Consider the following 14270-nt stretch of genomic DNA (forward strand, 5'->3'; position numbering starts at 1 on the left):
GTCATCTGCGAACAACCAAAGACGGCTGGTCAGATTGTCTCCCAAATCTGCCAGGGAGTTTCATATCAGCGCACACTCCGCTGCAGAGTGAAAATCTCATTTTGTCTCCCAAATCGTTTATATAGGTAAGGAACAGCAAAGGGCCTATAACACTACCTTGGGGAATTCCAGAAATCACTTCTGTTTTCCCCGATGACTTTCCGTCAATTACTACGAACTGTGACTTATGACAGGAAGTCACAAATCCAGTCTCATAACTGAGACAATATTCCATTAGCATGCAATTTCACTATAAGCTGCTTGTGTGGTACAGTGTCAAAAGCCTTCTGGAAATCCAGAAAATTCGGAATAGATCTGAAATTCCTTATCAATAGCACTCAACACTCATGCGAATAAACAGCTAGTTGTGTTTCACAAGAACGATGTGTTCTAAACCCATTTTGACTGTGTGTCAATAGACTGTTTTCTTCGAGATAATTCATAATGTTCAAACACAATAAATGTTCCAGAATCCTGCTGCATATCGACGTTAATGATATGGGCCTGTAATTAAGTGGATTACTCCTACTACCTTTCTGTGCAACTTTCATCGAGCGAATGATTGTGTATGATTGTCAAGTATGGAGCTAATGCATCAGCATGCTGTGAAAGCATACCTATTTGGTACACAGTTTGGACCAGACGACTTACTTTTATTAAGTAATTTAAGTTGCTTCACTACTCTGAGGATATGTACTTCTACATTACTCATGTTGGCAGCTGTTCTTGATTAGAATTCTGGAATATTTACTTTGTCTTTTTTTGTGAAGGCATTTCAGAAGGCTGCGTTTAATAACTCTGCTTTGTTAGCACTGTCTTCGATAGTATCTCCATTGCTATCGTACAGAAAATGCATTGATTATTTCTTGCCGCTAATATACTTCACATATGACCAGAATCTCTTTGGATTTTCTGCCAAGTTTTGAGACAAAGTTTCGTTGTGGAAACTGTTATAAGTATTTTGCTTTGAAGTCCGCACTAAATTTCAAGCTTATGTAAAAATCACCAATCTTGGGGATTTTGATTCTGTTTAAATTTGGCATGTTTGTTTCGTTGTTTTGGCAACAGTGTTCTGACCCATTTTGTGTACCAAGGAGGATCAGCTCCATCGTTTGTTAATTTATTTGGTATAAATCTCTGAATTGCTGTCAATATTATTTCTCTGAATTCAAGCCACATCTGGTCTACACTTATATCATTAATTTGGAAGGGGTGGAGGTTGTCTCTCAGGAAGGTATCAAGTGAATTTTTATAGGTATATTTTTCATTTATTTTTGGAAGATTTGTGGGTTACAATATTCAGTCTCGCTGTGACAACCCTGTGTTCACTAGTCCTTGTATCTGTTTTGATGCTGGTTGCTAACTCAGGATTATTTGTTGCTAAGAGGTCAAGTGTGTATTCACGACCGTTTTCTGTTCCCATGGGCTCATGAACTAACTGCCTGAAATAATTTTCAGAGAGTGCGTTTAGCACAATTTTGGATAATGTTTTATGCACACCTCCTGAATTAAACATGTATTTTTGCCAACACATCGAGGATAAATTAAAGACACCACCAACTATAATTGTATGAGTCTGGTACATGTTTGAAATTAAACTCAAGTTTTCTTTGAACCTTTCAGCAACTGTATCATCTGAATTGAGAGGTCGATAAAAGGATCCAGTTATTATTTTATACCAGTTGCCTACAATGACCTCTGCTCATACTAACTCACAGGAACTACCTACTTCAATTTCGCGACAAGATAAGCTACTTCTAACAGCAACAAATATGCCACCGCCAACCGTGTTTAGCCTCCTTTCGGAACACTGTTAGGTTCTTCACAAAAATTTCAGCTGAGCTTATCTCTGGCTTTAGGCAGCTTTCAGTGCCTATAATGATTTGAGCATAAGTGCTTTCTATTAGCACTTGGAGCTCTGGTACTTTCCCAACACAGCTACGACATTTTACAACTATTACACTGATGGTTCCTGTATCTATGTTCTTCCTGTGTAGTATACTTGGAAGATGCCTGGAGACACTGGAAGCTTTCAGATAGATTATATAACGGTAAGACAGAGATTTAGGAAGCAGATTTTAAATTGTAAGATATTTCCAGGGGCAGATGTGGACTCTGACCACAATCTATTGGTTATGAACTGTAGATTAAAACTGAAGAAACTGTAAAAAGGTGGGAATTTAAGGAGATGGGCCTGAATAAACTGAAAGAACCAGAGACGTTTCAGAGAGAGCATTAGGGAATGATTGACAAGGACAGGGGAAAGAAATATGGTAGAAGAAGAATGGGTAACTCTGAGAGATGAAATAGTGAAGGCAGCAGTTGGTAAAAAGATGAGGGCTAGTAGAAATCCTTGGGCAACAGAAGAGATATTGAAATTAATTGATGAAAGGAGAAAATATAAAAATGCCGTAAATGATGTAGGCAAAATGGAATACAAACGTCTCAAAAATGAGATCAACAGGAAGTGCAAAGTGGCTAAGCAGGGATGGCTAGAGGACAAATATAGGGATGTAGAGGCATATATCACTAGTAGTAAGTTAGATACTGCCTACAGGAAAATTAAAGAGACCTTTGGAGAAAAGAGAACCACCTATACGAATATTAAGAGCTCAGATGGAAAATGAGTTCTAAGCAAAGAAGGGAAATCAGAAAGGTGGAAGGAGTATATAGAGGGTCTATATGAGGGCGATGTGCTTGAGGGCAATATTATGGAAATGGAAGAGCACATAGATGAAGATGAAATGGGAGATGTGGTATTGCGTGAAGAGCTTGACAGAACACTGAATGAACTAAGTCAAAACAAGGCCCCGGGAGTAGACAACATTCCATTAGAATTACTGATAGCCTTGAGATAGCCAGCCATGACAAAACTCTACCATCTGGTGAGCAAGATGAATGAGACAGGCAAAATTCCCTCAGACTTCAAGAAGAAAGTAATAATTCAAATCCCAAAGAAAGCAGGTGTCGACAGGTGTGAAAATTACCGAACTATCAGTTTTAATAAATCATGGCTGCAAAATACTAAAACAAATTCTTTACAGACAAATGGAAAAAATGGTAGAAGCCGACCATGGGAGAGATCCGTTTGGATTCCATAGGAATGTTGAAACACGTGAGGCAATACTGACCTTACAGCTTATCTTAGAAGGTAGGTTAGGAAAGACAAAACTACATTTATAGTATTTGTCGACTTAAGGAAACCTTTTGGTAGTGTTGACTGGATTACTCTCTTTCAAATTCTGAAGGTGGCAGGGGTAAAATACAGCAAGCAAAAGGCTATTTACAATTTGTACAGAAACTGGATGGCAGTTATAAGAGTCAAGGGGCACGAAAGAGAAGCAGTGGTTGAGATAGGAGTAAGACAGGGTTGTAGCCTATCCCGATATTATTCAATATGTACATTGAGCAAGCAGCAATGGAAACAAGAAAAATTTGGAGTAGGAATTAAAATCCAGGGAGAAGAAATAAAAACCTTGTCAGAGACAGCAAAGGACCTGGAAGAGCAGTTGAATGGAATGGACAGTGTCTTGAAAGGAGGATATAAGATGAACATCAACAAAAGCAAAACGAGGATAATGGAATGTAGTTGAATTATATCGGGTGATGCTCTGGGAATTAGATTAGGAAATGAGACACTAAAAGTAGTAGATGAGTTTTGCTATTTGGGAAGCAAAATAAGTGATGATGGCAGAAATAGAGGGGGTATAAAATGTAGACTGGAAATGGCAAGGAAAGCGTTTCTGACGAAGAGAAATTTTTTAAAATCGAGTGTAGATTTGTGTGTCAGGAAGTCTTTTCTGGAAGTATTTGAATGGAGCCTATCCATGTCTGGAAGTGAAACGTGGACAATAAAGAGTTTAGACAAGAACAAATAAAAATTTTCATAATGTGGTGCTACAGAAGAATGCTGAAGATTTGATGGGTAGATCACCTAATGAGGAGGTACTGAATAGAATTGGGGAGAAGGGGAATTTGTGGCACAACTTGACAAGAAGAAGGGATCAGTTGGTGGGACATGTTCTCAGGCATAAATGACTTGAGTTGTGAATAAGACCATCTCTCTCTCTCTCTCTCTCTCTCTTTCTCTCTCTCTCTCTATCTCTCTCTCACTCTCTCTTCAAGTGTTCATTCCTTATTTCTTCACAACAAGAATTATTAATGTGTATTTTTTATTATGCTTCTGAAATGTTTTTACCGTTTAGGTATCGAAGCAATCTACTTGAAAATTAGTATGTGGATAACTATCAGTCATTTAAAATACAGTAAGTTTTATGTATTTCTTGCCAAATTTAGTCCTTGGAGAACAACATCCAAAGTCACTGAATCAGGTTGTATCAGAATAATTTTAGAATTTTGCCCCTCCCTGGAAAAAAATCTGTGGATGCCCATGCTGTGTGATAAGGTATTTGGAGAAAGTTTTCATTTTTTGTAGAAACTGTAATGAAAATGTGGGGCTCTGTTCAGTTGAACTTTCCAGTACAACCTGCTTCAGTCTCCATTGTCACCTCTGGTATGTAGTCAAAATCTTACTCTCACTGGTATGATCTCTTGAATAGGTCCAAAGTGCTTGTTGATAATCCGGTGATCAGGTGTTACTAACTGAGAATGTGACAGAATTTAAAACTTAGTAAATGAATCTTTCTTTAACCATACCAGATGAGGAAAGTTGCTACTCACCATATATCAGAGATGCTGAGTCTCGATAGGCACAATAAAAAGATTCACACACTCATAGCTTTCGACCATTAAGCCTTCATCACCAGTAGACACACACACACACACACACACACACACACACACACACACACACACACACGCAAACGCAAACGCAAACGCAACTTGCACACATGTCTGCAGTCTCATACACTGCGAGAAGCAGCACCAGGGCATGATGGGAGTGGCGACTGGGTGAGGGTAAGGAAGAGGCTGTGGGGGAGGGGGAGGGATAGTATGCTGGGAGTGGCGGACAGTGAAGTGTTGCAGTTTAGATGGAGGGCAGGAGAGAAGGTGTGTATTTTCATTCACTTATAATGTATAGTATTACATTTTGGCGTAACTGTTCCTATTCTGAAAGAGTATTTGTGGCTCAGAAATGGGTGGTTCCATAAAAAATTTCATTAGTTACAATATAAAATATGAGAGATGATACTAGAAACATAAATTAATCAGATTTTTTGATGCCTGTACTATCTTACTGTTCATTACACATATGGTGTGGTGCATTTGTTTGCAGGTATATTCAACCTACATGTAAGAGTTGAGTATTTGTTCTTCATTGGAAGTCAGTTGGTAGCACTTTCACCAACAGGAAAAATTGGTGTGTGGCATGCAATGACACAGCACTGGCAGATTCAGGATGTAGTGCCAATATCGTCCTTTGATACTGCTGGATCATTTCTGCTGCTGGGGTGCAACAATGGTTCTATCTATTACATAGGTAAGTATCAAATGCCATCTGAAATATTAGTTGTAACATTGAATGAGACTTATTCTACTTGAATTTAATACTTACTTTGCATCTACAATACTAAGTGAGTTCTTGTGCTTTACTACAGAATCTAAAGAAGCACCTTTGCATACTGTTGACCCAGTGAAATGTTTATGTAGCCCTCCTCAGTAGCCACAACTTGACATCATTACCCATTTGTAGTAGATTCACTTTCCAAAATATCTTTGTGGGAATTAGTCATTGAGTTATATCGGCTGGTATACCAAGAATCAACATTGAGAAAAAAATACGTATTTGTGTAGAGTCAAATATAAAGGGCAAATCCAAAAATTGAAAAGTGTCTCTGCATTCCTTATTGGTGGTGTCATCACACTAGGCTATTCATATTTTTTAAGGCCAGTAGTGAAGCAGCTGACACAAATGTGGGTTACAATAAATAAAATGCAGCAAAGAAATGGTAGCAGGTAGAGGTAAGTATAGCTTTAGTGCAAGAATTAGTTAGTTACATTGTATCTAGTTAGATCTGATATTAGTAGCAGTGGCAGTAGATACATTTTAAATAGTTATAGGTATGTACCACAGCTTTACTGTATGATTACATGATGATGGCGTCCTCTTGGGTGAAATATTCCGGAGGTAAAATAGTCCCCCATTCGGATCTCCGGGCGGGGACTACTCAAGAGGATGTCGTTATCAGGAGAAAGAAAACTGGCGTTCTACGTATCGGAGCGTGGAATGTCAGATCCCTTAATCGGGCAGGTAGGTTGGAAAATTTAAAAAGAGAAATGGATAGGTTAAAGTTAGATATAGTGGGAATTAGTGAAGTTCGGTGGCAGGAGGAACAAGACTTCTGGTCAGGTGACTACAGGGTTATAAACACAAAATCAAATAGGGGTAATGCAGGAGTAGGTTTAATAATGAATAGGAAAATAGGAATGCGGGTAAGCTACTACAAACAGCATAGTGAACGCCTTATTGTGGCCAAGATAGATACGAAGCCCACACCTACTACAGTAGTACAAGTTCATATGCCAACTAGCTCTGTAGATGACGAAGAAATTGAAGAAATGTATGATGAAATAAAAGAAATTATTCAGATTGTGAAGGGAGACGAAAAATAGTCATGGGTGACTGGAATTCGAGTGTAGGAGAAGGGAGAGAAGGAAACATAGTAGGTGAATATGGATTGGGGCTAAGAAATGAAAGAGGAAGCCGCCTGGTAGAATTTTGCACAGAGCACAGCATAATCATAACTAACACTTGGTTTAAGAATCATGAAATAAGGTTGTATACATGGAAGAACCCTGGAGATACTAAAAGGTATCAGATAGATTATATAATGGTAAGACAGAGATTTAGGAACCAGGTTTTAAATTGTAAGACATTTCCAGGGGCAGATGTGGACTCTGACCACAATCTATTGGTTATGACCTGCAGATTAAAACTGAAGAAACTGCAAAAAGGTGAGAATTTAAGGAGATGGGACCTGGATAAACTAAAAGAACCAGAGGTTGTACAGAGATTCAGGGAGAGCATAAGGGAGCAATTGACAGGAATGGGGGAAATAAATACAGTAGAAGAAGAATGGGTAGCTTTGAGGGATGAAGTAGTGAAGGCAGCAGAGGATCAAGTAGGTAAAAAGACGAGGGCTAGTAGAAATCCTTGGGTAACAGAAGAAATATTGAATTTAATTGATGAAAGGAGAAAATATAAAAATGCAGTAAATGAAGCAGGCAAAAAGGAATACAAACGTCTCAAAAATGAGATCGACAGGAAGTGCAAAATGGCTAAGCAGGGATGGCTAGAGGACAAATGTAAGGATGTAGAGGCTTGTCTCACTAGGGGTAAGATAGATACCGCCTACAGGAAAATTAAAGAGACCTTTGGAGATAAGAGAACGACTTGTATGAATATCAAGAGCTCAGATGGAAACCCAGTTCTAAGCAAAGAAGGGAAAGCAGAAAGGTGGAAGGAGTATATAGAGGGTCTATACAAGGGTGATGTACTTGAGGACAATATTATGGAAATGGAAGAGGATGTAGATGAAGATGAAATGGGAGATAAGATACTGTGTGAAGAGTTTGACAGAGCACTGAAAGACCTGAGTCGAAACAAGGCACCCGGAGTAGACAATATTCCATTGGAACTACTGACGGCCGTGGGAGAGCCAGTCCTGACAAAACTCTGCCATCTGGTGAGCAAGATGTATGAAACAGGCGAAATACCCTCAGACTTCAAGAAGAATATAATAATTCCAATCCCAAAGAAAGCAGGTGTTGACAGATGTGAAAATTACCGAACTATCAGCTTAATAAGTCACAGCTGCAAAATACTAACACAAATTCTTTACAGACGAATGGAAAAACTAGTAGAAGCCAACCTCGGGGAATATCAGTTTGGATTCCGTAGAAACACTGGAACACGTGAGGCAATACTGACCTTACGACTTATCTTAGAAGAAAGATTAAGGAAAGGCAAAGCTACGTTTCTAGCATTTGTAGACTTAGAGAAAGCTTTTGACAATGTTGACTGGAATATTCTCTTTCAAATTCTAAAGGTGGCAGGGGTAAAATACAGGGAGTGAAAGGCTATTTACAATTTGTACAGAAACCAGATGGCAGTTATAAGAGTCGAGGGACATGAAAGGGAAGCAGTGGTTGGGAAGGGAGTAAGACAGGGGTGTAGCCTCTCCCCGATGTTGTTCAATCTGTATATTGAGCAAGCAGTAAAGGAAACAAAAGAAAAATTTGGAGTAGGTATTAAAATTCATGGAGAAGAAATAAAAACTTTGAGGTTCGCCGATGACATTGTAATTCTGTCAGAGACAGCAAAGGACTTGGAAGAGCAGTTGAATGGAATGGACAGTGTCTTCAAAGGAGGATATAAGATGAACATCAACAAAAGCAAAACAAGGATAATGGAATGTAGTCTAATTATGTCGGGTGATGCTGAGGGAATTAGATTAGGAAATGAGGCACTTAAAGTAGTAAAGGAGTTTTGTTATTTGGGGAGCAAAATAACTGATGATGGTCGAAGTAGAGAGGATATAAAATGTAGACTGGCAATGGCAAGGAAAGCGTTTCTGAAGAAGAGAAATTTGTTAACATCCAGTATTGATTTAAGTGTCAGGAAGTCACTTTTGAAAGTATTCGTATGGAGTGTAGCCATGTATGGAAGTGAAACGTGGACGATAAACAGTTTAGACAAGAAGAGAATAGAAGCTTTCGAAATGTGGTGCTACAGAAGAATGCTGAAGATTAGATGGGTAGATCACATAACTAATGAGGAAGTATTGAATAGGATTGGGGAGAAGAGAAGTTTGTGGCACAACTTGACCAGAAGAAGGGATCGGTTGGTAGGACATGTTCTGAGGCATCAAGGGATCACCAATTTAGTATTGGAGGGCAGCGTGGAGAGTAAAAATCGTAGAGGGAGACCAAGAGATGAATACACTAAGCAGATTCAGAAGGATGTAGGTTGCAGTAGGTACTGGGAGATGAAAAAGCTTGCACAGGATAGAGTAGCATGGAGAGCTGCATCAAACCAGTCTCAGTACTGAAGACCACAACAACAACAACCACTTAATATGTTACACTTAATACAATATTTCTATATAAAAAACCTTATGTACCATGTTAAAAGCGTAATACCATAAAATGCTTGAGATCATTGTGCAAGCTCCATCCCTAACAATGAGCACAGTGATTTGTTGTGCTGTTTGCCCTTAACATTTGTTATTTCAGTTTCAGTAGCAAATAAGAAAGTATCTTTGTAGGCAGCCACTGGATAAAGGTCTCCTCTTTCCTTTTGTGTGCCCCTTGCAATATAATCTTCAGCTGTACCGGTACACATCCATGTTGCTTCTTCGTGTCTTCTCATGCCATCTATGCACCTTTTATAAGGTTGCTATCTTGCTTGTTTGTTACCTCTTAATTTTCAACATAACACTTGCTTGTTCCACATACCATCCAATTGCCTGGCTATGTATCGCAATCACCTCCATTTCATTACGCTCATAATTATGACTTCCATTCCAGTTAATCTAATAATAATAATAATAATAAAATCTAATGATCCTGAGTTCGGGTGGGGGGGCATCACATCCATCACATGGTTTTTGGTCCAGCAGGCCATTGAAGAATAGGAGTATCATATAGGGGATATTTTCAGTTGAACAGCATGGATGTTCAGCATCAAGATGATTGCTGATGTATGAGTGTAAGCTAGGTAGGACATCATGTTGCAAAATTAATCATCATTGCCTTCCTGCACATGTGACATGTGCTACTTTTGAAACATGATTAGGCTCACAATATCGGTAACAGTCCTCTTCAGAAAGATAATTATTCCATAGACTTTTAAAAATAACATTGTTTAAATTACTTTGTTCCTGTGTCACATGAAAATTATCTGATAAATATGTAGTAACAAATCTCTGCTGAACTATCACAGTATGATTAATTTTTGTTTAGAAAACACAGACAACAGGACATATCAAAGGAATAAAGCATAAATATATCAGCACACAGTATATTGACTTTAAAACCATAGTTCATTGAGGAATACAAATGTACTTTGCTCTGAGTTGGCATTTGTTATTGTCCGTGACTGTGTGAGGCACATATGGTGGAAACAATGTGTTAGTATGTTATTCCCCTTAAAGTGTACGGCTGGAACTACGCATTTGCTGCTGTTATGGCTGTGTTCTCTTGATTAGTGAAACACTTGCTTCTAGATAGTAGTAGTACTCTGAGGTGACAGAAGTCATGAGATAATTCCTAATATCATGTTGGACCTCCCTTATCCAGCTAGTACAACAACTCAATGTAGCATTGACTCAACAATTGTCGGGAGTCCTGTGCAGAAATGTTTAGTCATGCTGCCTCTATAGCCATCTATAATTGTGAAAGTGTTGCTGGTGCAGGATTTTGTGTACGAACTGATTTCTTGACTATGTCCCATAAACATTTAATGGGTCGCCGTATAATTCACTCAAATTATCCAGAATATTCTTCAGACAAATCACAAACAATTGTGGCTCAATGACATAGCACATTGTCATCCATGAAAATTCCATCATTGCTCGGGAACACAAAGTGCCTGAATGGCTGCAAATGGTCTTCACATAGCTGAATATAACCATTTTCAGTCAATTATTAGGCCGGTTGGATCAGAGGACTCAGTCCATTCCATTCCATGTAAACACAGCCCACACCATTATGGAGCCACCACCGGATTGCACAGTGTCTTGGGTCCATGGCTTCGTGGGGTCTGTGCCACACTTGAACTCGACCATCAGCTCTTACCGAGTGACATTGGGACTCACTTGAGTAGGTCAGAGTTTTCCAGTCATTTAGGGTCCAGTCGATATGGTCACGAGCCTAGGAGAGGGGCTGCAGGTGATGTCATACTGTTAGCAATGGCACTAGCTTACTATCATCTGCTGCAATAGCCTGTTATTGCCATATTCCACCACTCTGTCCTAGCAGATATATTCATCGTATGCCCCACATTAATTTATGTGGTTCTTTCATGCAGTGTTGCTTGTCTGGTAGCACTGACATCTCTAAGCGAACACCATGGCTCTCGGCCATTAAGTGAAGGCTGATGGCCACTGCATTGTCTGTGGTGGAAGGTAATGCCTGAAATTTGGTATTCTCAGCACATTCTTGGCACTGGAGTTTTCAGAATATTTAATTCCCTAATGATTTCCAAAATGGAATATCCCCTGCATCTAGCTCTGACTACCATTCCGATTCAAAGTGTATTAATTTATGTCATTCAGCTGTAACAGCATTGGACACCTTTTCACATGAATCACCTAAGTACAAATGACAGCTCTGCCAGTGCACTGCCATTTTATACCTCATTTATGAGATACTACCACCATCTGCAATCTCATGACGTTTGTTGCCTCAGATTATTCAGACATGATCATTAACAATTTGAAGTAATATAACACTATTTACCCCCAAGAAGTTTTACATTTGTGTAAATGTAAATTGAAAGTTTTTTTATTTCTTTGTGCACAGTGGCACCTTTCCTGCGAAGCACGAGTGTTGTGTCATAAGTGTATCTGTCCAAGGTAGGTGACCGTAATAGGTGCACATCCAGTGTAGTGTCATGCTTGTGTTGTTGACAGAGGTGAGAGAAAGGAGAGAGCTTCAATTCCTGTGCTGGCATATAGTTTGCTTCTTTCGAATAACACCAAGGGGTCTACCAAGGTAAAAGTTCATGTCTGATGGATGGATAACCTTTAACAGTGTGTCAGCACTGCTCAGTTTCTAGGCTGGGACTAGCATGTGCCATCACGCCTCATGTGAATTCAGCACTACAGATTATGTTTCTGTTCAGTAAAACAAGAATACATAGGGTACTTAGTTTTGTTCTAGATCATCTTGCAGAATTCAAATTTGTGTACGTAGTTTCTCCAGGCTTGCAGAAGTCAAATTTGTGTACGTAGTTTCTCCAGGCTCGCAGTCTCAGCTTTACAGCAACTTGTATAATTATAGTGGATTTGATAAAAAAAAAAAAAAAGTTTGTCAAAATCATGACTGACTGACTTATCATGGCTCAGCCTAGACTGCTAAGAATAAAAACTTGAAATTTGGAGACACTGTAGATCTTATATTGTAGGCATCATTGAAGAAGGGATTTTTTGAAATATCAATCCTGAAGGGGTGAAACGGGATGAATGAGTGTTTTTTTTTTAAGTCACTATTAAGGCAATTTTGAAACTAGACCTACAAGAATTCGTACTTGGTTTCTCAATTAGAAATGAAGAAATAAGTGCCAGAATGAGGTTTTCACTATGCAGCGGAGTGTGCACTGATCTGAAACTTCCTGACAGATTAAAACTGTGTGTTGCACCGAGACTCAAACTCTGGACCTTTGCCTTTCACGGGCAAGTGCTCTACCAACTGAACTACCCAAGCATGACTCATGACCTGTCCTCAGAGCTTCAGTTCTGCCAGTACCTCGTATCCTACCTTCCAAACTTCACAGTAGCTCTTCTGCGAATCTGGTAGAGCACTTCCTACGAAAGGCAAAGGTCCCGAGTCCGAGTCTCGATCGAGCACAGTTTTAATCTGTCAGGAAGTTTCATATCAGTGCACACTCCACTGCAGAGTGAAAACCTCATTCTGGAAACATCCCCCAGGCTGTGGCTAAGCCATGTCTCCGCAATATCCTTTATTTCAGGGGTGCTAGTTCTGCCAGATTCGCAGAACTTCTGTGAAGTTTGGAAGGTAGGGGATGAGGTACTGGCAGAATTGAAGCTTGGAGGACGGGTCTTGAGTCATGCTTGGGTAGCTCAGTTGGTAGAGCACTTGTCCGCGAAAGGCAAAGGTCCTGAGTTCAAGTCTTGGTATGGCACTCAGTTTTAATCTGTCAGGAAGTTTCAAGAAATAAGTGTTTCAACATTTTTGAAAGTTTAACCCTGAGGGTGGGGGGTAAAATAGTGTGTAAAAGCTCTTTTTTTGAAAGTGTATCATTATTAAAAAACTACTAAAGTATTTTTAAAGCTACGTCTATGAACATTGGTATTTAACTTCTTGGTTACAAATAAAAAAAAAAAAATTCATGTTTCAGTGTTTTTGGAAATTGGACACCTAAGGGATGAAATAGGGATGAGATTTTTTTATGAAAATATTTTATCATGATACCATTTTTAAAGCTTCTCAGTTAGAAAAAAAAAAATGTTTCACTGTTTTTGGAAATTCAATCCGTAAGGGGTTGAAATAGGGTCAGGCTGATTCACTGACTCATCATCGCCCAGCCCAAACTATTACTGATAGAAACTTGATGTTTGGAGAGGGTGTGAATCTTGTACTGTAGGCGAGGGTGTGAATCTTGTACTGTAGGCATTGTTTAAAAAGGGATTGTCCAAAATTCCACTCCTAATGAAGTGAAGTAGGGTATGAAAGGCTTATAGAAAGTACATCACTATCAAGGCGATTTTGAAACTAGAGCCACGAAAACTGATATTTGGTTTCTGTGTCAGAAAATAAAAAATGTGTGTTTCAGCATTCCTGGAAATTCGACCACTAAGGGGGTAAAATAGTGGGTGAAAGGTTTTTTTGAAAATAAATAATTACTAAAGAACTACTAAAGTATTTTTAAGGGTATCTCTATGACAATTGGTATTTGCTTTCTTGGTTAGAAAAAAAAAAAAAAAAAAAAAAAAAATATATATATATATATATATATATATATATATATATATATATATATATGTGTTTCAGTGTTTGTCGAAATTCAACCCCTAAAGGTGTGCAGTAGGAATGGAACGTCTTAAGAAAACATTTTGTTACATTAAAAAATTTTGAAGCTAAATTTATGAAAATTGGTATTTCACTTCTCAGTTAGTTGTAAAGAAGTATTTGTTAGGGGATGGAAGTTGCTATGGAAATATCTCCACAAGAACACAGAAGGCATGACTAACAAAAACTTTGGACTCCAGCTACCAGAATTGCTTCTTGGTCAGAAGTACATTTGGAGAAGAACTTGTTTGTATGGCCTTAATTAGTGTGAAAAGCTTAGAAGGTGTTGCAACTTGTGAACAACATAAAAAATTGCTTAAATAAAAACAGCAAAATCTCTGATGACCATACACTCTACTTGAGCAAAGCAGTGGGTGCTAAACTGGTCGTAATATAAGTAGGGTTTACACAAAATTTCTGTCTCCTAACATATCTTTCCAGTGTCTCTCCCACCTGAATTTCAGTACTAAACTTGACAACCTTGGTTCAAAGTCAGTACGGCTTTAACCTTTTAGCCT

The 14270-nt window shown here is 38.7% G+C and overlaps 1 protein-coding gene across 1 annotated transcript in view; it reads left to right on the plus strand.

Annotated features, from left to right (window-relative positions):
* The window catches only part of LOC124795536 (BTB/POZ domain-containing protein KCTD3), a 256895-nt gene that overhangs the window by 90232 nt on the left and 152393 nt on the right, over window positions 1–14270 (plus strand). The window contains exon 6 of the mRNA XM_047259607.1: window positions 5276–5479. Within this exon, the coding sequence (XP_047115563.1) occupies window positions 5276–5479 (204 nt within the window). The remainder of the gene's footprint in view (window positions 1–5275; window positions 5480–14270) is intronic.

The sequence above is a fragment of the Schistocerca piceifrons genome, chromosome 4 (genome assembly GCF_021461385.2).
Source record: "Schistocerca piceifrons isolate TAMUIC-IGC-003096 chromosome 4, iqSchPice1.1, whole genome shotgun sequence".
NCBI classification, from domain to species: domain Eukaryota; kingdom Metazoa; phylum Arthropoda; class Insecta; order Orthoptera; family Acrididae; genus Schistocerca; species Schistocerca piceifrons.